Source organism: Psammomys obesus, unplaced genomic scaffold, assembly GCF_907164565.1.
Source record: "Psammomys obesus unplaced genomic scaffold, mPsaObe1.curated_primary_1811, whole genome shotgun sequence".
NCBI classification, from domain to species: Eukaryota; Metazoa; Chordata; class Mammalia; order Rodentia; family Muridae; genus Psammomys; species Psammomys obesus.
In genome coordinates, this window is record NW_026590699.1 from 5,342,174 (window position 1) to 5,364,588 (window position 22,415).

The window sequence follows — 22,415 nt, forward strand, 5'->3', positions numbered from 1 at the left end:
CCCAGGTGACTTACATGGAAGCCTCAGGTCAGGACTGTGAAAGGGTTAGGGCTGAAGAATCCAGACTGCCTTCACACCAGGAAGGCCCCTTGTGGAAGGGGCTGAGGAGAGTCTGGCCACCAAAGTAGGAGGAGTTAATTTCTCAGACCAGACTATTCAGACAGAGGGGCAGAGTACACAGTGTCTCCCAAGCTCTTCTCTTGGGTATCCTTGTTCAGTTAAACTTTTGAGTAACAGCAGAGCGTATACATGTGGGGACAGTGAGAGGAGCGAGGGGGAAATGGGGAGAAGGATCCCCCAACAGTAATAACTCCCCAAATTTCAGCACAGCATCTCAGCAGATCTCTGACACGGAAGCAGTGGACTCGGGATTCCAGTGACACCAGGACCCTTGAGCTGCCCTTTGCAGACAAGCCTTTCCCACACCCTCAGCCCCCAGAGACTGCAGGCCTGCTGTCTGTGGTTTCGCTGTACCACTGAAAGGGGGCTGTGTGAACACCGATCCAGTAGGGGACGAGGTTTTTTTCTCTAGAAGTGGATGGCAGTACCCAAAGCTCCGTCCTTCCGTATCTGAACATTGCTCCATGTTGTGCTCCCTCCGTGTTCTACCTGGTCACCCACAGGAAGACATGTGGCTCCTTTCCAGGCTCGAGTTGTTACATACAAAGGGGTGTGTGTGTGTGTGTGTGTGTGTGTGTGTGTGTGTGTAAATTTCTACTTCTCTGAGATAAACGCCCAAGAGTATAATTCTGGATAGCTTTGTGTTTGTTCTAAAACACTGACAGACTGGTTTCCAGGGACATGCCTATCTTCCTTCTCTCCAGCAGCCCTTGGAGCCAGACACCACGTCCTTGCCAGGACTGGACGCTTGCTTGCTTACTTGGCCATTCTGTGCTGGTAATGTTCATTAACACACATTAACTGGACAAAACAACAAGTTTCACATACATGCGTAATGTTCTGAACATATTCACTCCCCCATCATTCTCTGGTCTCCCCTCCTCTTCCCACTGACTTCCTTCCTAGATAGTTGCCCCTTCTACTTTCATGTCTCTGGGAATGTTTTGGCTTCTATTTTATCTACCTTCTGTATATGTTAGGTAACTTGTGACACTTGTCTGGATCTGGCTTATTTCACTTAACATAATATCCAGCTCCACCCATTTTCCTGAATGTGAAATTATTTCTTTGTTCTTTGTGGTTTTAACTTGCCTCTCCCCAAGAGCACTTTCCAATAGGCCAGTGTGCCAGCCATGCCTCCACTTTGGGGTAACATTTCGAGTATCTTTCTGCCATATTCTAACTTCGGGACTGTTTGGTTTTTATCATTGAAACTGAAGATTCGTTCTCATGTTTGTCATGTGCCTGGCCCTTTGTCAAATGGGTGCTTCTCAAATGTCTTCTCCAGAGGCAGCGTGTCTTTCATTTATCTCTGGGCTGCCATGGGCTGCAGTTTCTCTGTCCAATTTACACATTTCTTTTCGTGGGTTACTTTCTTGGTATTAAGTCTAAGGGAAAGCCTGCGTGGATGTGACCATAAACGAGTTCCTGGTGGTGGGTGACCATTCACATGGGCCAGGCTTTGTCTTGGGCTCATTTGAAAAAGTACAGAGCACACCCCACCTCCATAGTGTCTCCTCCCCTTCCAGAAGTAGACACCTGGCCAGCAGATGCTGCTTTCAACCTGAGTTGGTCGCACATTTATGGAATTTATGGAGCTCTTCCCAGCTGGAGCACAGGGCAGTAGCCGAGGGACACTTATAAAGTACCAGGTGGGGGCAGGCATCTGGCATTTGTAGCCCTGTGTTATCTATCCACTCTACCCTTGAGTTGGACCCTGGCAGTGCCTCCAATGGTCAGCACAGCCCAGCTGGGTATAAGACACACAGAGGCTCCTCCCAATAGCTCCAATACCAGAACCTAATCAGCAAGAAGCTGGGACAGAGGCACCTTCAGGTCCCGTGAGTGGGAGTCCCTCTGCAGACACAAGGAACCTTAAAGGTGCTCTAGTCCCACCATCCAGCAAAGGGCAAGAAAACATTATCCTCATGGCAGAGACAAGACAGGATCCCTCTGTGACAGCACTTCCGTCTCTGTTCACTGTGGGCCTTTACTGTTGTCTCCAGCCATTCCCTCTGTGACTCTGCCCCCACCACCATCAGCAGAAGCAAAACACTGAAGACAGGGCTGCAGGGCCACTCCAGGGCAGCAGTGGGCACATTTCAGGCACAGTCCTAATGAGCAGGGGAGTCCTTCTCCACAGTCCTAATGAGCAGGGGAGTCTCAGGGAAGCAGTTCAAGGTCCCTGACCTGAATGGGGAGATGGCTGGTTATCAGGCCTCTGGCATTTTACCTGGAAACTGCCAGTTTGTTTTCCCTCCCCTGAAGGAGGGGTGAGGCACAACCTAGAAGGCTGTTCATACCAGAAATGCTTCCCTTCAGTTGCCATCAGGGTAAATTGTCAGCCAAGGGCATCCCAAGGGCCAGGTGACTTCTGGGACAGTAGAGGGCAGATAGCAGGCAAGCCCCAACCCTCCCTTGTGTTTGTAGAGGCGATAGTGGGGAACTGATAGCTGGCTGTGACACCTTTGGCCTCATATAGAGGAGGCTATAAGCCCCAGAGGACGCTTCCCGGGCCCAGTCCTGGCAAGCAGGAGAGAACATGGCAGCCCTGCAGGAGAAGAAGTCATGCAGCCAGCGCATGGCCGAATTCCGGCACTACTGTTGGAACTCGGACACTGGGCAGATGCTGGGCCGCACCCCAGCCCGGTGGGGTAGGTGTGGGCCATGTGAAGGGGGTGTGGGGTGAGGCAGAGGGCTGGCAGCTGGTGGGACCCAGGCCCTGATGCCTCACCTCTCAGCAGGAAGCCAGGGTCCCAGACGGCCCTGAACTGGGAGTCTGGCTCGGACTCCAGAATACCCACCACCACAGGTCCAAGACTGACCTCAACTTTATCCAGAATTAGGAAACAGCATTTGAAAGATCTTTCTAAAACTAATATTTTTTAAGTCATAGCAAGTGATGGTAGCTTCTTGTTCAGATCACTTGGGAGGCAAAGATTTATTTCGGTGAACTTGTTCTACTGTGAGAGTTGACAGGACCCCAACACGCGGGGCATAATTTGGAGACCTCCCCGATTTCCAGGTTGTAGCTGAAGGCCCCTGTGTAGCTGTTAGACCAGGTGGGCTAGGCAGAAATATACAGAGTTCTTTTCTTATGGCTGCCCTATGGTGTTCTAGGGGGTTTGGGGGACTCCTTTCTGGGGCCACTGTAGCAGCAGAAGGGTCTTTACTGACTGTGAGGCCACACACCTGCTCAGGAAATCCCCTCACAGTAAGTCTTTCACAAACAGGAAGTACTCCTGAGACCCCCCAAAGTGAATATCTTTCAGGTTCCCCAGGACCCATGGTATGGGAGTTACAGTGTGGAGGGGCGCGGCGAGGGTTTTACACAACCACATCACTGGAGAATACAGGCTGCGTGCCACCTTCCTCCTCAGAAGGCAGGGCCCAGGCCCTGTCCTCTTGGGTTCCCTCAGCAGCCATATGGGATATAGTCCAGGGCCCTCCAGGTCTGTGCACTTTAACAGCCTTCAATTAAAGGCCATTTTGGCTGATCTGCTACCCACCCTTCTCAAGAGCATTAAAAACTGAGATGACAGTAGACTGAGAGAGGGTGGTATCTGGTGACTCACCTCTGGGACAGTTCAGGTAGCCCCAGCTCAGCTTGGACATGGAAAATGTACACTGTTCATGTAGAAGGAGATGTGGTACACCCTTCTCAAGGCTCTGAGGCTTCTAGGTGCAGAGAGCACCCCTGAGTCTCTGGTGACTCAGGAAAATACAATCAGTTCCAGGACAGAGAAGAAACAGGGAAGCACGGTACACCAGTGGGAAGCACACAGAAGCAGAGCTGGTACTGTGACCATCCCGGGAAGAGGCCACCTGAAGAAGGGACAGCAGATGTGGCCCTTAGGCAGGCAATGGGGCTATCAGCTATCCCCTTGGGAAGCTCATGTGGCAGGCCATTTTAGCTGCCAAGCCTCCTATAAGCCTCCTTGACAACTGCAATGCCACTCAGAACTCTCTGGAATAGTTTCACAGCCTGATTTGAGGGCGTGGCCTCAGTCTCTGGTGTTGGCAGCCCCAGGAACTGGAGAAAGCATAATTCAACAGAAAGGGCAGAAACAAAGGACTGTGGTAAGGTGCTCACAGAAAAGAAGGCAAGCACAGTGATGAGAGGAAGTGATGCTGGGGCTGTAGACTGAGAACAGCAATCTCAGTCCTTGGACACACCCTGTCACCTGGGCCACATTCTTTCTCTATGTGGTGTGGAAGTCCTCCCCACAGTGGCTCTCAGGCTGTGAGATTCCACACGTTGCTCACATGAGAAATCAAACCTCATGGTGGCAGAGCTGGGATCCTTTGTCTGCTCCTGGGAGATGTGGAGGCCATGAGCAGATAAGTCAGGAAGAGAGCTTATGAGACAGGATAGAGAAGCAGCAAACCAACTGAGATTCCTGCCTGTGGGAGCTCAGGTGCCACGAAGGTAGGTGAGTTAGACAAAGCCACAGGTAGGAACTGTACTGAGTATGTCAGCCCTGCAATGGGAGATCTCTGCTGGCCCTTTCTGAACGTGCTTGGGCATCTACCCTGGTAGAGCATAAAGCTAAGCGGTGTACAGCCTCGTTAATCCTAGAAATACAGGGTCAGGCCTTCGGACGTTACAACATCCAAGCCATTGCCGCACTGGCCCTCCAGCGAAGCCACAATCCTGTAGCAGGCCTCTAGCCTGTGACCTCCCCACTGTCTCTTGTCCCCACTGACTTCGTCCTGCCCTTTTGGTCACTACTTGGGTCCCTGGAGAATGAGTTCCTGGGAGAAAGTCACAGCCACATCATGCATGTTCATCCCATGTTCTTAAAGACCTTCCTAGGAAGACTAAACTCAAGGGCAGCACCAAAGCCCCTTTTCCAGCAGCATGTTGCTTAGTAACGGCACCCATGGCTGGGAAGGCTGGGAAGCATTCAAAACATGGCTGTGAAGACTTCCCAGTAGCCAAGTCTAAGGCTGTGTCCCAGAGGAGTGTGGTCACACTCAAGTCTGATTGAGGGATCAGACTTGGAAGGAATGTCACTGAGGAGGTCTTCAGGAGCCCATAGAGCCTGGCTCCCAGCAGGGTTGGAACACTTGTCACCAAGCACGGCCCTTCTGCAGGTCCTTTCACTGACGTTTGAAGCAGCAGTGCTGGGAGCTGCAGGAGCTAGGTCGGCCCAGCATGCTCGCTGTCCCTCTCCTCTGCAGGACATAGGGCAAGCTCCTGCCAGGCCCCCAGAGCACAACCTGATACATACACAGCCATGGCCCTACCCAGCCAGATCAAGCACTGGGATCCCCTTTGCCCAGCAGCTGCCTCTTTCTGCCTTTCCCCCTCTGTAATGTGAGGAACTACAGGGTGCAGAAGGACAGGCTCTGGGATCCAGAACGCTAGCTGTGGAAATAGTAGTCGGTGCTCCAAGCAAACACAAGTTGCCACGAATGTGCAAGGGGAGTGATAGGAGCCCGCTCAAGTTCATGCACATGCCCTGTAGTTCTTTTTTTTTCAGGGGGGGGGGATTAGAGATGGAGTGAGACAGTGAGGTCCAGGGCTGGGGAGTGAGGGTACAGGGGTGCCAAAGAGCGCAGGGATTCCAGTAGGATGAGAAAGTTCTGGAACTCAGTAGAGGTGCTGCTAGCACAGCACCAGGAGAGCATTGCACAACACCAACAGTGCTCTGTGCTGGAGATGGAGAAAGCTGCGGGTCTGTGCCATGTTCACCGCCACAGCTGAGGTGGCTACTTTCAGCTCTCTTTCCGCAGTGTGGATCAGCCTGTACTACGTAGCTTTCTACGTGGTCATGACTGGCCTCTTCGCCCTGTGCATCTTCGTGCTGATGCAGACCATCGACCCCTACACCCCAGACTACCAGGACCAGCTAAAGTCCCCGGGTGAGCATCAGGAAGGCATCAGCAATGCTCTTGGGGAAACATACAGGAAGGCAGACCCATCCCCCACACACACCCAGGGCAGGGTCCCCACAGCTTCCTGAGAGGGACAATGACCCTAAATCGCAACATCCGACTTTGGCTTTGGTTTTGAGCAACAGGAGGGGTTTGCGGGGAGGGCCACAGAGACAAGAAGGCTGTGCACTCACATTATATGCTTGTGCATACACACGGAGCATCTGGGACGATGCACAAGGGACTGCTACCAGGAAGCAGGCCTGTATGCCCACTGTGCTACATTCTGCAGAGGGCAGGGGCCCCAGACCCAAGTCCTCAGAGGCCTTCGGCCCTTCTTAATGTTCCTGCCAAACTTCCTTGACTAGAGGGAGCCTGTCTTGCAGCTCCCAGCTAGAAGGGTGGATCCACCTCAGGTCAGTTACCTATGGTTGGTGCTCTCAGGGCCGAGAGCACTTGGAGAAACTGACCAAGGAGGCACCCTTTCCTCGCAGGGGTAACCTTGAGACCTGATGTGTACGGGGAAAGAGGGCTGCAGATTTCCTACAACGTCTCTGAGAACGGCTCCTGGGCTGGCCTCACACACACCCTCCACAGCTTCTTAGCGGGTGAGTGAGCACCAACTCAGCAGTGCGCCTGTCTCCTGAGAGATTCACTGGAGACTCAGCGCCTCCTGCACGGCCCGTGGGGGGCTGTCCGCTGAGGGGCTGTGTGTTCTGCAGGCTACACTCCGGCCTCCCAGCAGGACAGCATCAACTGCACGTCGGAAAGGTACTTCTTCCAGGAGAGCTTTGCGGCTCCAAACCACACCAAGTTCTCCTGCAAGTTCACTGCAGACATGCTGCAGAACTGCTCAGGCCTGGTGGACCCCAGCTTCGGCTTCCAGGAGGGAAAGCCCTGCTTCATTATTAAAATGAACAGGGTGAGTATGGAGGGCCCCGCTTCCTCACAGCCCCCATGGCTGAGTCCTTTATCTACACACACTCCCCGCCCCTCCCCACCCCTGCACATTCGTCATGTTCAGCTCTCAAATAAGAATCTAATCAGACGGTGCTTTGCCAGACCGATAGCTATAAATATTGCATAAATAAGACACAGAGCTAAAGAAGAAGAGATCTTAGCCAGCAGGGGCCTTGAGTTTTGGATTCAGACTGGGAGAACAGAAGACTTTCAGGGTCAGTCCTATAGGGACTAATTGGCAGCCGAAAGCCCAATTGGCCTCACTGCCTATTTCCATTTCACAGGGCCTTAGAGAGCCTCACAGTCATCCACTGAACCCACCACGAAGCCCTGCATCTGGGAAGTGTCCCCAGAGCTACCTGGCAAGTGGGTTGTGATCAGGGCTCCAAGGGGCCACATGGCAGCTGCTACTCCCGACAAGGGCAGGTCCTGCACACAGCCCAGGGGACCGTGACTGAGGCTCAAAGTCTAGGGAGGGAATGTGGGATGTGGGGACCCCCACTGAGAGCAGTAGGTAGACCCATTCTGCAGCCAGGTTGGACAGAGGCTGCTACCCATCACCAAGGTGGGCCTGAGTGCGGTGCCAGTGGCCAGGGCCCTCTGTCTCAGTGCTGCCCTCCTGTGGTACCACGGGGTAACGGCTCAGAAGCATGTGTGAGTGCCCACCTGCACGCCCCTGGGCACATCGCAACCTTTCTTCTAGATTGTCAAGTTCCTCCCCAGTAACAACACAGCCCCCCGAGTGGACTGCACCTTCCAGGTAAGCACAGCTGGAGCGGGGCAGGAAGTGGGGGGGGGGACCCAAGTTATCCCTGGGCACGTGCCAACTGTCACCTCATCAGCCTTTGCCAGGAGTGACAACACAGGAACCATGCTGTAGCTATGGCTCCCCCGCATCAGGTCTGTGCAGTTACTCGTGTTTCACAGAGCCTGGCGTCGATGTGGGTGACCCAGCATTCTACTTCCAAACTGCTATTATATTTTAATTACAAAACTATCCCAGGTCACCAACAGCATAGTCGTTTAATGGGGTTTAGTATGTCAGCTGAGGTGGCGACCTCCTGATGAAATGGCTAACTGCAACATCAAATATATCAAAAGCTAAATGTGCCTTCACTAAACGTTTTCCAAGCCTTGTTTTCCATGCCGAGCCCTACCTAATCAACACATCAGGGGGGCATGTCCATGAGTGATCCAAGGAACATCTGTCCCCTCAGACCTCTGTCCCTAGGGCTTCAGGCATGTTTTTCACTTTTTTGTTGGTTTGGTTTGGTTTGGTTTTCTGAGACAGGGTTTCTCTGTGTAGTCCTGGCTGTCCTGGAATTCACTATGTAGACCTGGAACTCCCAGAGATTCTCCTGCCTCTGCCTCCCCAATTGCTGGGATTAAAGGTGTTCGCCACTGCTGCCCAGCTTCTTCCCTTTTTAAATTGCTTTGCCACACACAGCAGACCTGAGAGGTTACTGTTCATTGATCATAAGCTACCCATTGGGCAGGTCTGACTCCGACAATGAAAGGAAATAGATTAAGCTTGTTTGCACTTAATCCAGAAAACTGCACAGACTCTGAATGTGGCTTTGGACATGTCAGCTTGCATGTCACATGCTAACGAGCTAACACCAGCTTTCCCAGTTCCATCGCTCAACCAAGACTGTAAAATGGGCTAAGTCGGGTGGAAAGTGGCTGAGGTTAGACAGTTTGAGAAACCGTGTCCTTGCCAGGCTATCAGCCCTGGCTATGAAAGCTGACTAGATGCAAAGCTGATTATATTGCACTAATGTGCAAAGAAGTTTTGATGTGACCACTGGCATCGCTACCAGCGTGTGCCACACATTACACACACAGCTGACATGAGCTTGTACACAAATGAACATGTGCCCTAGTGCCTATTCGACTCAGCTGTGGCCTCTCTTCCCAGGATGATCCCCAAAAGCCCCGGAAGGACACTGAGCCCCTGCAGGTGGAGTACTATCCTCCCAATGGCACCTTCAGTCTCCACTACTTCCCCTACTATGGCAAGAAAGCACAGGTGGGTCGCTCCACTCTGCCCCAGCACACAAGACAAAGGCAGAGCAAAGCGGTTCACACCCGTAATGCCAGCACTTGGGAGGTGGAGGCAGGGGAATCAGGAGCTCAAGGTCGTTTTGGCTACATATCAAACACAAAGCCAGTCTGGGCTGTGTGAGAGTCTATCTTGGAAAAATAAACAAGAAACAAAGAAAGAAAATGAATGGAAGAAAGAAGTGCCTCAGCCAGTCCTGAACACTTCTTTCATCCACCTAGAAATGCAGAAATTCCCCGAGAAAAACATGGATGTCAACCTGAGTCCCTTCGGCTGAGGGTCCCCACTCCTCCCAGCGTCTGTGAATCCCCCCGAAGCATTTCCTCTGCGCTGCTTGCGCCTCTCCCCGTTCTACCTTCATATCCTGTTTGCCATCTGTAGTCCATAGATGCTCCTAGCTGCTGTGGGCAGAAGCCCGCCTCTCTATGATCTGAGGGCTCTTTTAGGCCTAACAGGCCTGACCCCAAGACAGAACACAGGGAAGTCCTTCATCCTCCCCCTTCTTCAGTTAGTTTTGTTTTTCTTAACAATGGGGTTTTTCCAAGCATCTCATCCCCCTGTGCTTCCACTCAGCCCCATTACAGCAACCCGCTGGTGGCAGCAAAACTTCTCAACGTCCCCAAGAACACAGAAGTCCTCATCGTGTGCAAGATCCTGGCCGACCATGTGACCTTCGACAATCCCCACGACCCGTATGAAGGGAAAGTGACCTTCAAACTTACAATACAGAAGTAAGAACTGGGGTGCTCGCCCACACCTACAGCTGCCCAACAGGCTGCTCCCTCCTGACTGTACATCCTCTGCTGGCCAGCGTGCACAACTGCTTCAAACATGGTTCGGAGCGGATGCCACCGCCCATCTGTTGACACCAGGGAGTGCTCCCGTCCAGCACTCCTGAGCACCACCAGCTCTCCACTAAATCCGTATGTATTTGCAATCCAACTGCAGCTGCGAGGTTCACACAGGAAACCAGAGTCCCGCTATCCACTAAGGAGACACCCCAGACTGACCCATCTGTCGGCATTACTGTCCTGTGCTTCAGTATGAACTATGGGTCCATATCAGTGTAACGCTGGCCACCCCAGCATGACACACCCCAGTTTGTGCTTCTGAGGCCACAACCCCTATGCCATGAAAACAAACAATATTAAAGTTATTCTTTTTCTGTGTGGAAAAGCCATGTCTTTCGTAACCCAGGGGGAAATTTTTACTAAACCCAAACACGCTTTTCTTTAAAAATCTTTCTATGGTTTCAAACACAATACGAGTGGTTTTGGCACTCAGACACTGAGGTCCAGCATCTCAGAGATGGAGTAAGGTGCGGGGATGCTCAGTACCCCCCCTCCACACACACACAGCCTGCTGCTTTGCCCACCGACCTACCCTGTGGCCACCTCCTGTCTCTCAGCCTCCACTGTCTCAGGTCCTTTCCTTAAAGGTATTCACACTTCACGCTGCCTCCTTCCCATGCAGCCAAAGAGCAAACAAGCCTGAATTTGTCCTTTCCCAGCTGAGACAGAACAGGAGGCGCATGCGTACACACAGTGTGACTAGGTACGGGGCTTCCTGGGCCGTAACGTTTCTATACAAACCACTCTGTGTGCCCTTGTCATGTTCCATACCCTGTACAATATTTTAAAGTAATGCAAGAGTTGGGGGAAATGGGTCATTTTCATTCCCACTAGCAAACCACCTGTTTTCAGAAACATCCGCTGATTTGACCAAGCCAAGTAAAACATCTAGCCCTCTGTCTTACTTAGGGTTGTTAATTGCTGTGATGAAACACTGTGTCCAAATTGGGTAGGAAAGGGTTTATTTACAGTTCTATATCTCTGTTAGTCACTGGAGGATGTCAGGACAGGAACTCAAACAGGGCAGGAACCTGGAGGCAGGAGCTGATGCAGAGGTCATGGAGAGGTGCTGATTACTAGCTTGCTCCTCATTGCTTCCCCAACCTGGCATCTTAATGAATTCAAGGATGATTCCCCCATAATAAACTGGGCCCTCCCACATCAATCACGAATTAAGAAAATGCCCTACAGGCGTGCCTACAGCTCAGTTTTATGGAGGCATTATCTCAAGTGAGGTTTCCTCCTCTCAGATGACTCTGGTTTCTATCAAGTTGATATAAAACCAGCCAACACAAATGACCCCTTGTCAACTTGACACAAACACATTGTTGTTAAGTCACAACCTTTCCTTTCTCATTCATCCCACATTAAAGAAAATAATTCAAAAAGTATCTTTACAAATTCCAACACATTAAAAGTCCAGTACCTTTAAATTATCCAGTCTCTTTAAAAACCTAAAATCTCTTTTAAAAGTTCAAAATCACTTATCTATGGGCACTTGTAAAAATCAAAATTAAGTTAAATACTTTCATACTTCAAGAGGAAAGAGGAAAGAACAATCAGATCAAAGCAAAACCAAACTCCAACAGTGTAAATGATATAATGTCTAACATCTGGGACTCACTCACAATCTTCTGGGCTCCTCCAAAGAGCTTGGATCACTTCTCCAGCTCTGCCAACTGCAGCACACACAGCTCCGCTTCTAGGTTCTGACTGGCTCCACTCCACCACCCCTGCTGTTCTTGGTGGCCCTCCCAGGGTAATGGCATCTCCAAAATGCAGGGGTCCTCTGCTACAACAGGGCTTTCACCAATTGCTTCTCCTAGGTTTGCTTCCTAGCCTCAACATCTCTCTCTGACCCCTTCAGTTCTGAGGCCTCACCTACTACAGGGACCACACCTTCCCCAATGGCCAATCCTAGTTTCCCACAGTGCCAAGGCTCAGCTGCTTTTCATAACCCCTTCATCCTGTCAAAACCAGTACCACCTGGGTGATTCTTACACTACCAAGTTCAGCTGCCAAGGGGAGGCAATGATGGCCATCTTTAGAACACAGCTTCTATGTGGACTCTGAGGAAACGCTTTCCAGATTTCACCTCAAAGATGCTCCAGCTGACCAGCATCTATTATCCCAGTAAAGTATGGGTTTTTCTTGTTAATCACAGCTGATTCTTCAGCTCAGCTGACTAGAACCACAGATTCTTAACCCAAAAGTCTCTGGAGGGTCTTTGCTTCCCTCCAAAGCTTCATAAGCCAGGTCTCTATCATCTGCACTGCTCTCAACACCCCTATCTTCTATAGAAGAGGTCACTGAGCTCTCAACATTCAATGGCTTTTTAGCCCAAAGTTCCAAAGTCCTTTCATAATCCTCCCAAAACAACATGGTCAGGTTTGTCTCAGTCATACCCCACTCCTGATACCAACTTGTCTTAAGAGTCACTATCGCTGTGATGAAACACCATGACCAAAGTAACTCGTGGAGAAAAGGGCTTATTTGGCTTACACTTCCATATTGTAGTCCATCACGGAAGGAAGTCAGGACAGGAACTCAAACAGGGCACGAACCTGGAGGCAGGAGCTAATGCAGAGGCTATGGAGGAGTGCTGTTTACGGAATTGTTTCTCATGGCTTTCTTAACCTACTTTCTTATGGAACCCAGGACCACATGTGGGCAGAGCCCTCCCCCATCAGTCACTAACTAAGAAAATGCCCTACAGGCTTGCCTACAGCCTGATCTTATAGAGACATTTTCTCAATTGGGGCTCCCTCCTCTCCGAGGACTCTAGCTTGTGTCAAGTTGACAAAAACTATCTGGTACACCCTCTTTCATGCCTGGTGGTATTTCCTGCTGACCTAACACAAAAATTGCATCTTGAGGTTTTTAGGGCAGCCAGGGACATCTGCTTGTTCACACAACTGGACATCCAATGTCCCCATCTACCTACAGTGGCTCAGCTTCCCACACAGACACTGTGCCCTCCCAGCACCTTTTGTCTCTGTGAATCCAACTTTGGGTGCCTCGTATGAATGGAACCACACTGTTTTTTCCAACTGGCTGAGGTTGAGACTCAGGTTTCCTTGTGCGTCAGGATCCCCGTTTCAGCTGGGCGGGGCCAAAGTTTTACTATGTATGTACCCCACGTCTCATCCTCGGACATTCCAGCTGTTTTACTTTTTTTGTTATTGGTGACCAATGGTGCTGTGACCACGAGTGGAAACTGTCTTTGAGATCTGCTTCCAAGGCTTTGCACATGTACCAAATTGTTGTTCTTAACTCTTTGAGGGGCAGCCCTCCCATTTTCCACTGAGGGGACTTCATTTCCTCCCATTCACCAGCAGAAATTCAGTTTCTCACATCCTAACAAGTATGTGTGTGTTGTTCAGCTTTCTGTTGCCGTAGCAAATGTCTGGGATAAACCATTTGGTAAAGAACACAGGTTCACTTTGGCTCACAGTTGTGGACTTCCAGTTGAGCTGGTTGACCTGTGGCCTGGTAAGTATCTGGTAGGGCCACCTTACCATGGCTGGGCATGATGAACAAATTCAGCTCACATCATGGTCAGGAAGGAGAAAAAAAAATCAGATCTAGTATCCTTCTTGAGGGTAGGTTCCCCAAATGGCTTGAAGACTTTCCAGGAGGCCTCACCTCTTAAAACTCCACAACTTCCCAAAGCGCCAAACTAAGAACCAGCTGTCTAGGCCTTGGGCTGGAAACAGGGCTCCTGTGGTAGCATCTCCCTAGCTTACAGCCAGGCCTGGGTTAGAACCCAGCATGTATAAACTAGGTGTGGTGACACACACTTGGAATCTTGTACACTTGGGAGTCGAAGGTAGAAAGAGCACAAGTTCAAGGCTAACTTGGGATACAGAGACCCTATCTTAAAACAACTAAAACAAAAACAAACAAGCAAGCAAACAAAAAGAGCCAAAACACAACCACAACACACAGACATAAGCTTTTAGGCAGCATTACAGATTCAAGCCATGGCGACTTGACATTTTCTGTATTTTCTGCTTTCACAAGTCTTCATCCTAGCAGTGATGTGCCGTCTCTTTGTGGTTCTAATTTCCATTTCTTCAATTCTTATTGCTCCTGCTCTCAAACCACTGCCAATTAGTCACAGCCTTGCCCTCCTTTCACCATGCTCTTTGCTTTCTGTTGTTCAGTTTTAAGGGTTCTCTTCATTCTACATGTTAATTCTCTGTCAAGGTGTTATGACTAATCTCATTGTCAACTTGACTAAACTTAGGACCACGATAGATTAGACTTTTGGGTCTCTAGAAAGATGTTTCCAGAAAGGTTTAGCTGAGCAGAGAAGAGTCACCCCAGAAGTGAGTGATTCCACCCCTCGGACTGGCTCCACCTCAAACAAGAGGAAGCAAGATGGGCACTAGCCTTGCCTCTGCTTTCTGATCACAGATGACCAATGGCCAGCCATCTCATGCTCCTGCCGGCACGCCTTCCCACCACAATGAGCTGTCCTCTCACGAGCTGTGAGCAAAACTTCTTTCAGGTAATCTTTGTCAGGCATTTTATCACAGAGACGAGAAAGGTAACTAATACACGTGGGTTAGCATTTTTCTGTTGATAGTGTCTTTCAATGCACAACTTACATTTTTTCCTGAGGTTTACAGTGTTGTTTTTCACTTGATGTCATAAAGAAATTATTGCTAAATCCAACACCATAAGGTTTTGCCTGTTTTGTTTCAAACTTTTAGGCCTTATATTTAGGTCGTAGATCCATCTAGCTTATTTCCTTATTTTATTTTTAGCTTTATGTGTGCTTTGCCTGCATGTGTGCCTGTGAACCACGTGAAAGTTAGAAGGCATAAGATCCCCTGGGACTGTAGTTACAGACAGTTTTGAGTTACCATGTGGGTGCTGGGAGGCAAATCCGGGTCCTCTGCAAGAGCAGCCACTGCTTTTAACTGCTGAACCACCTCTCTAGTCCCGTTTTTCTTTTTATATGACATTCCATCAATCCAACTTCGTTCACTTGCATGAGGTTTTCCCAAAAGCATTTGTTGAAAAGTCTATGCCACTGGACAGTCTTGGCATCATTGTCTAGAAACACTTGATCGAATGTGTGGTTTGCCCCTGATTTGCTAGTCCAGTATTGGCTTCCTGCCCATACCAGGGTTTGATCACTGTCGTCTTGCAGTGGCTTGGAAATTAGGAAGTCTGAGGACTGATCACTTTCAAGATTGTTTTGGAAATTCAGAGTGACTTGAATTTGGGATGAGTCTACTTATTCTGCAAAATCATTGTTAGGGTTTGGGTAAAAATCCCTCTGGGGAGTACTTATGTCCAAACGGTATTGTCTAGACCACATGAAATGTGATTATCTCCTTGCTGTCTTTAAAAAAAAAAAAAAGTTCCCTCAGCAATGTTTTGTAAATTTCACTTTCATCTCCTTGGCTAAATTAGTTATGAAGAACTTTATTCTTTAATAATGTAACTTTGTCTATTGTTGGAATGTGAAATGTCCTCCTCAGGTTATGTACTGTTTGATCTGCTAAGACTATTCGGGAGAGTGATAAGGTTTGGGAGGCAAAGTCTAGCTGAGGAAGCAGGTCAATGGGAGTGTACCTTCGAAGCGCATCCCTGGTCCCAATCCCACCTCCTTCCTGTCCTCCATGAAGTAAGCAGCCTCCTCCTCTGCACGCTGCGGCTGCCGCAATGCTCTCTACCTTACCACCCCAGGAGCAATGCAACGGAGGACTATGGTTGAAATCTCTGAAGCCCAAACAACCCTTGTTGTTCTCAGGTTCTGATGGTTCTTCTCATCATCTTGAAGGGATCTGGGAATCAACTACATGACAATTCTGGGCAGCTCTGTGAGCCTATTTCTAAGGAAGATGAACCGAATGGGGCAGACCAGAGTAGGCAGCACCTTCTGTGGCAGCAAAAAATGGTGCTGCATGGTTTGTGTTCTCCCTGCTGTGAGGGCACCTACGCTACTGTGTCACCCTTAACTGACTTCTTCAGCCTTTAAATGTGCATGGAAGACTAGTGGCTCCAGAAATCCCTCAGCACCAAAGGGGGACTGCTGAGGTGCCTAGCCTTGTGAACTAAGTAGCCCCCCCCGCCCCCCCGAGGACACAGGTAGAAACTAGTGGGAACTGACTACCCAGCCCACATGGCGTAAATTAGTCTAGTAAATCCTTTTGTAAGGATCTTCATCCTGTGGGCCCTGTTCCTCTCAAGAACCCGGATAGCTACACAAAAGTAATGCACTCGGCACCTAACGTCCTATTAGTCCTAAAAGTATCTTAGTTGATTCCTTTGGATTTCTAATACACAAGATTATATCGTCTACAAATGGAGATTTTAGTTCTTCCTTTCAAACGTGGATGCTTTTCATTTTTCATTCCCCAACTTAACTGGCCAGAATTACTAGTACTATGCTGAATAAGTATCAGTGGACCCTGTTCTCATCAGTACCTTACCCCAGGCATCACGGCCAGGGGCTGTTCATTTTTAACTTAGTGGGTTTTTCTTTTCTTCAGTTGCTGACTGTCGGAAAGGGAACTGAATTTTGCACTATGCTTTCTTGCTATCGGAGATGGTGCTGTAGGGTTAGGTTGTTGGTATCACCACATTGTGTGCACAGGAGCTCTTCCATTCTTTTCAATGCATCAGTCTCTTAAATTATGAAGGAAACAAAATGTGGAGTCAGCAAAGTTGCAATACTAGCAACCTTTTTGCTGTTCCTGTTTATAGAGGTCTGTATCCTTCACTCCTAATGTGTGGTCACCGCTCAGTACCGTTCACTTACCTGACTGATTCTCATGAGCACTGACTACAGCACAGGAACAGCGGGGAGGAATTCCCTCACCTTTCATTTGGGAATGGTTTCATTTCTTTCCTTCAAAAAACTTTTTAGGGGAGAGAGAGGCCAGGTTGAAGCAGGGGTCTTATTCGGTAGCCTAGTAAATGACTGAAAATCAACTATTAAAGTCCTTAAAGTTTATTACATATGTGCTCATGATGAGGGACAGGTGTTGCGGGGGCACACAACTCTGTGTTGTCAGTTCTCTCCATGGATTCCAGAGGCTGAACTTAGGTTGCCAAGCTTATACTGTAAGAGCATTACGGGTAAAGTGTCTTGCCTCCCTGACACAATACTGTTGTTAATTATTTGGGAATTTTGTAAAAACTCAGTCTTTCCCCACCCCCACCCGAAGCCAGCAACTTGAAGACCTATACTTCAGCATCTTTATCAGTTTTTAAGGACTCTCTTTAATAGCTCCCCCAGACAGAATTCCTGATGGATATAGCTTTCTAGTGTTCTGAATGTTTTGGCCAATTGTCACGTGGCCCCACAGGAGACAACTCTTGGATGTGACTGAGGAATGCATGCACGTCACAAGATTTCCGTCTTGCTGTTTTCAACATACCTTTTAGAAGCCAAATGAAGATGTGTCCTGTGAGTATGTATCCTCATCTACTTAGAATTCATTTCTTGGATGCATAGTCAGGTGGGCTTTCACCAAGCTTGGTGAGTCTTTTGCTGTCTTCACATCTTCTCCGCCCTTTCTCCTCTCCAAATGTACATGTCAGTGCTGTCTTAGAACTTTCACATCTGTTCTTGTTCTGCTCCTCAGATTCAGGAATCGCTTTGTTATGTTTGCTAGTGCTTTCTGATACCACCTAATAAAATCTCAGTCCATTTCTGCCCTGGATTTCCCTGGGATTTAAGTGTTCTCTTTAGTGCTGCTCCCACTGTTCATGAGTCACTTTCCCAGCTCTCATCTTCCCTCAGTTGTGCATCTCTAGGATGACTGTTTACAATGTTGTGAGGGAAGTATGTCATCATTCTCAGGGAGTGTCTGCTGACTTTCATCTTCCTGTATGTGAACATACTTTGTTTGCTTCATGTACTATTTCTATTGAAGACAGGACATTTAAATCTGCTCCCAGTGACCAGAAAGAGAATTCTAATTCCCATGGTTGGTTGCTCTGTTTGTGTTCTGATAGTTGGACCTGCACTGGGGGTTTATCAGCCTGAAATGCCACCTGAAGGCCTTTTCCCTGTTCTGTGCCTTTCCCTAGGCAGGACAGCCGAATGGAAAACTTTTTAATGTCAGTCTTTGCTGTCTGGATTCCCAGAGTGGAAGGGTGAGAAAGAAGGTGGCAACCTTTAAATCCCTGGAAACCTAGTCAGCCGAGGGGAAGAGCCTGAAGGATGCTGCAGCTCCAGGGCCAGGTACCTCTCGTCTGTACCTACTTCAAACAGTCCCTGAGTAGTTGTCAAGGCATGAAGACACTACTAGTATACCTACTCCTCACCTTTCCAGAATGCTTAGTCTTCTGTTTTTTTTTTTTTTTTTTTCTGAAAGTCAAACCTACAAGTGTACCTCAACTTTCAGGATAGAGGGAAAAGTCAAAGGGCCAACTTGTTTTGGGGCACACATGAAAGGCACTCCTGACTCCACTCTCACTTCCTGCCTATCATGCCTGACAGAGGGAGTGTGAGACATGTGAGAACACTGCTCCTGGGCTGGCATCCCAACTCTCTACTTACGGCAATCCACAGTAATTCTGAAGGACACTCCCGAGTTACAGAAACACAGAGCTTGTTTAAAATGCCCATGCGCGTTTTATTAATAAAAACTAACAGTGCCAAGTTAAACAAGTCAAACAATTTAAGTCTCTTTATATTCCATAAAATATTACAGAAAAGTTTATTTGTGTTTCAATAAAAAGACCATCATTTTAGAACAGGCAGCTAAGGGCAACTGTGCAGTTAATGAGTTCTTGTGAATAAATTTTAAGAGACTATTGCCTGTCCTTAAATTCCTTTTTCTTTTTATAAAAAAAGAACTATTAAAAATGATTGACAAATTTTGAGTTAAAAAACTGTTAAAACATTCTCTATGTTTAATTTCAACTTTATAATAGATTACAGGAAGATGCTTATGAAACAAATACAACATTTGTTTCAGTACACGTCTTTAAATGATAGACTTATAAGTATGTAAACAACTATATAATAAAAAGTTTCCAAACGTAGCCTGTAAGAAATCAGGCAAATTTACCATAAGCAAACTTTCTAGATAATTTCCATAGCTGCACCAGCGTGGCAGTAAACTTCTTCCAAACAAAAACAAAGGCAAACAAACAAGAAAACTGCTTTGCAATTTGTTGCTGCAATAGAGAAAGTGTACAAGTTTGATGGAATTATGACAGTCAATATAATTTAAGGAAAAATAAAGTCATAATAAGATGTATGGCGCTTAACATTTAAAAAGTAGAGCTTTGCTACTGGCTTGGTTCTTTGGACACTGCATGATTAACAAATGAAAAAATTCATCCTAAAGCCAGGCTATCCACCAACTAAGTGCTGGACACCCAAGGCAAGTTAGCTTTTTATTATTGTCACTGATATGGGTGCAGTGCAGTTTCCTCAACAAACCCAGCAACAACTGTTGAGGGGCAAAATCAACTTCAAACTTAAAAGAAAAAAAAAGAGAGAGAGAGAAAGAGAAAGCATGAGAAAGAGAGACAGAAAACACATCCTAAAAAGTAAATACAGGCTCTGCATCAGCACGCTGGCTTCAAAACACATCCGTAGCGCGGCTCAAACCGCGGGCACAATCCTTTCCTGGAGCTGCACATCTAACTCCAAAACTCATGGGTGTCTTCTTGGAGTAGGCCAAAAAGAGCAGAAAGCCCCACTTTAAAGTTTCTCTTTAGGCATTTTTCCTGAAGCTGAACGTGAGGGGAGAGGGTCTACAGTTGATCAGTCCTCCTCGTCATTCTCATTAAAGTCATCATCATCGTCATCATCCTCCCCAACACAGGAAACAGGGGTCTCTACCCTGGAGCCACTGTACTGAGACCCATTGGAGCTTGTGGCCAGCATCCCGTCCGCACCATTGCTCAAATCACTGCAAAGACAGGCCAGTCAGTGGGGCAGAGCTGCTCTGTCCAACCCAAGAAAGGCTGGACATGACCTAAGGAGTGGAGTTTTCATTTTACACAGTTGTTACCGCCTGCAATATTAGAACCCTAACCTGAGAGCTTCACTCTCCTTGGGCTATTCCCAGTCAATCCCTTTAAAACATGTAACTGCATAATGCCTGGTCACCAGGGCTCACATGAGAATCCTGAGATACGGACAATGGTAGTGGACCAGGAAAAAGAATGGATTGCAGCATCAAACACCAAAACAAGAAGCATTTCCTTTGTAAGGCATCAGGGTTCAATCCCTTCTCTCTCCTCCTTTCTTCTCTCCCTCCCTCCCTCCCTCCCTCCCTCCCTCCCTCCCCAAACACACACAGCCCATGGGGCCAGATCCCAGAATCACTAGGCAGCATCACCCAATATTTGGCCCAGCAGAGCTGATGGCACACTCCCACAGTTGAGGTGCTACTGGCAACTGAAAGTTGCTAGAGGAGGAAAGTCAGTTTTGCTCTGGTGTTTGGGGATATGGGCCCTAAGCTCCACTGTGCTCCAGCACATACCATGCACACTGGCAACACTAAACAGACTCAGTTGAGTATGAGTGAGAGAGCAGCCGGGAGGGAGGAAGGGAGAGAGCGCAAGTGACAGAGCAAGTGAAAGCGATGGCATGCACAAGGATATGAAGTCAGGAAAGAGGAGGGAGAGGGAGAATAAAGGAAAAAGTGAAAGGGAGCAAAGGAGGAGCAGATTTGACCAGAGCGCATTACATGAGCACATGAGTATTAAATAAAATATTTTTCAAAAAGAAAGGGGGAAAAACAGTAAGTTTTGACCCAGATATGGAGACTTGTAATTCTAGCACCGGGGAGACTGAAGTCACTGCCAAGCCTGTGTGTATAGTCAATTTGTCTTAAAAAACAACAACAAAAAAAAAAAAACAAAAGAAAGAGAGAGCGAGAGAGAGAGAGAAAGGAAAGAAAGAAAGAAAGAAAGAAAGAAAGAAAGAAAGAAAGGAAGGAAGGAAGGAAGGAAGGAAGGAAGGAAGGAAGGAAGGAAGGAAGGAAGGAAGGAAGGAAGAAAAGGAATGGAACAGCACTTGCTATGCTAATCTGATGACCCGAGTTTGATTCCAGGATCCCACAATGAAAGGACTGACACTGTTCCCCGACCTCTACCCACTCACAGACACGTAACAATAGATGTTAAAAACTGGAACCCAAAGTACCTGCCACACAAGCCTGGAGAACAAAGTTCGACCCTTGGAACCACGTAAAGGTGGGAACTACATACATACACCTCTGACTTCTACAGGTGCCCACATACATTACACAAACACACTCATAGTAACAACAAATAAATCTGTTTGTTTTCTAAGTGTTTAGAAGCAGAAAATAAAATTGTATATACACTATACCACTAGATACATTTTAAGAAAATGAGTAAGAATGCTGGATGTAGTAGCAGTTGGATCTCTGTGAGTTCGAGGCCAGCCTGGTCTACAAAGTGAAGCCCAAGACAGCCAAGGTTACACAGAGCAATCCTGTCTCAAAAAAAAAAAAAAAAAGAGCAAGAAGCTATTTAAAAACAAGAAAGCATAGGTAGGTCTGCTTCACAGGTGGATCTCTGAGTTTGAGGCCAGCCTGGTCTACAGAGCAAGTTCTAGGACAGCCTGGGACACACAGAGAAACCTTGTCTCAAAAAACCAAACAACAAAAACCAAACCAAACAAAAACCCACCTTTGTCTCTCTCCCTGCAAAAAACAGTGGGACATGAGTAGATTTTTTTCCCACCTTACTATGTAATACTTTTAAAGAAATAAAAATCATGAATTACTTAATTTGTCAAGTGGTGGGCTCACTTACAGGGTGGTAAGCACTGTGCCTGAGAGGACAGTTGCCTAGGCCAGGCCCAGCCCAGCTCATCTGAAACACAGTAGGCTGCCCCACCCCCAGCTGTTGTCACCTGGCAGAAAGCCTTGTGCCATTGGATGTAGAACCTGTTGTCGTGACAAATACTCCGCCAATGGATCCCTGAGCCATTTCTGAAAAAAGATAAGAGTAAATAGAAATAAGACCAAGATAAGATGCCAGGTGTGGTGGCACCTTCCATTAAGACCATCATTTTGGAGGCAAATCTCTGAGTTCCAGGCCAACCAGAGACAGTAAGACCCCGTCTCAAACAAAACAAAGAGAGAGACCCAACATGTGAGAAAGAAGCAAAAGTCTGCATAACCTGCCCCAGCTTTGGGGATATCTGTGGGCACACTGACTTGCTTGCTCTCTCCTACCCTCTGTGGTAGGAAACCAGGGATGGTTGGTTTCCAGGCAGGCAGAATAAGCCCAGTACACGTGTCCCTTCAGGAGAGGCTACCAGTGCTGTTGTGTGTGCCAACAGCCCCAGAGAGCAGAAACAGGGACCAATTGCATGAATGCACAGTATCCCACCATCCATCTGAGAGTCCCACAGAGCTCTTTAGGAGGAGGGCAAGAAAGCAGAGACCAGGCCAGGTGTCAAGCCTGCATCTGCTGCAGGAAGGCTGAAGTGTGGGTGGGGAGCTAATGTTCCCATGCCTTAAACAGCACAGGACAGATGCTCATGCTGTCTGGGACAGAGTTCTTGGGACACAAGTCCC

General features: G+C 48.0%; 2 protein-coding genes across 6 annotated transcripts in view; one reads left to right on the top strand and one right to left on the bottom strand.

Moving 5' to 3' along the window:
* The first annotated feature begins 2,662 nt into the window (after window positions 1-2,662).
* On the top strand, window positions 2,663-10,192 carry Atp4b (ATPase H+/K+ transporting subunit beta). The gene is made up of 7 exons (XM_055608505.1): window positions 2,663-2,774; window positions 5,860-5,988; window positions 6,495-6,608; window positions 6,723-6,922; window positions 7,664-7,720; window positions 8,894-8,989; window positions 9,596-10,192. Exons 1-7 carry the CDS (start codon window positions 2,663-2,665, stop codon window positions 9,755-9,757), a joined length of 870 nt encoding a protein of 289 aa, XP_055464480.1. The 3' UTR covers window positions 9,758-10,192.
* Window positions 10,193-18,461: 8,269 nt separating this feature from the next.
* Tfdp1 (transcription factor Dp-1) overlaps window positions 18,462-22,415 on the bottom strand; it is a 39,231-nt gene continuing 35,277 nt past the window's right edge. For all 5 annotated transcript variants that reach the window (XM_055608452.1, XM_055608454.1, XM_055608451.1 and 2 more), the window contains 2 exons: window positions 21,746-21,824; window positions 18,462-19,766 (listed from right to left, as the gene is read on the bottom strand). In XM_055608452.1, coding sequence (XP_055464427.1) covers window positions 19,619-19,766; window positions 21,746-21,824 — 227 coding nt within the window. In that variant the 3' untranslated portion in view covers window positions 18,462-19,618. The remainder of the gene's footprint in view (window positions 19,767-21,745; window positions 21,825-22,415) is intronic.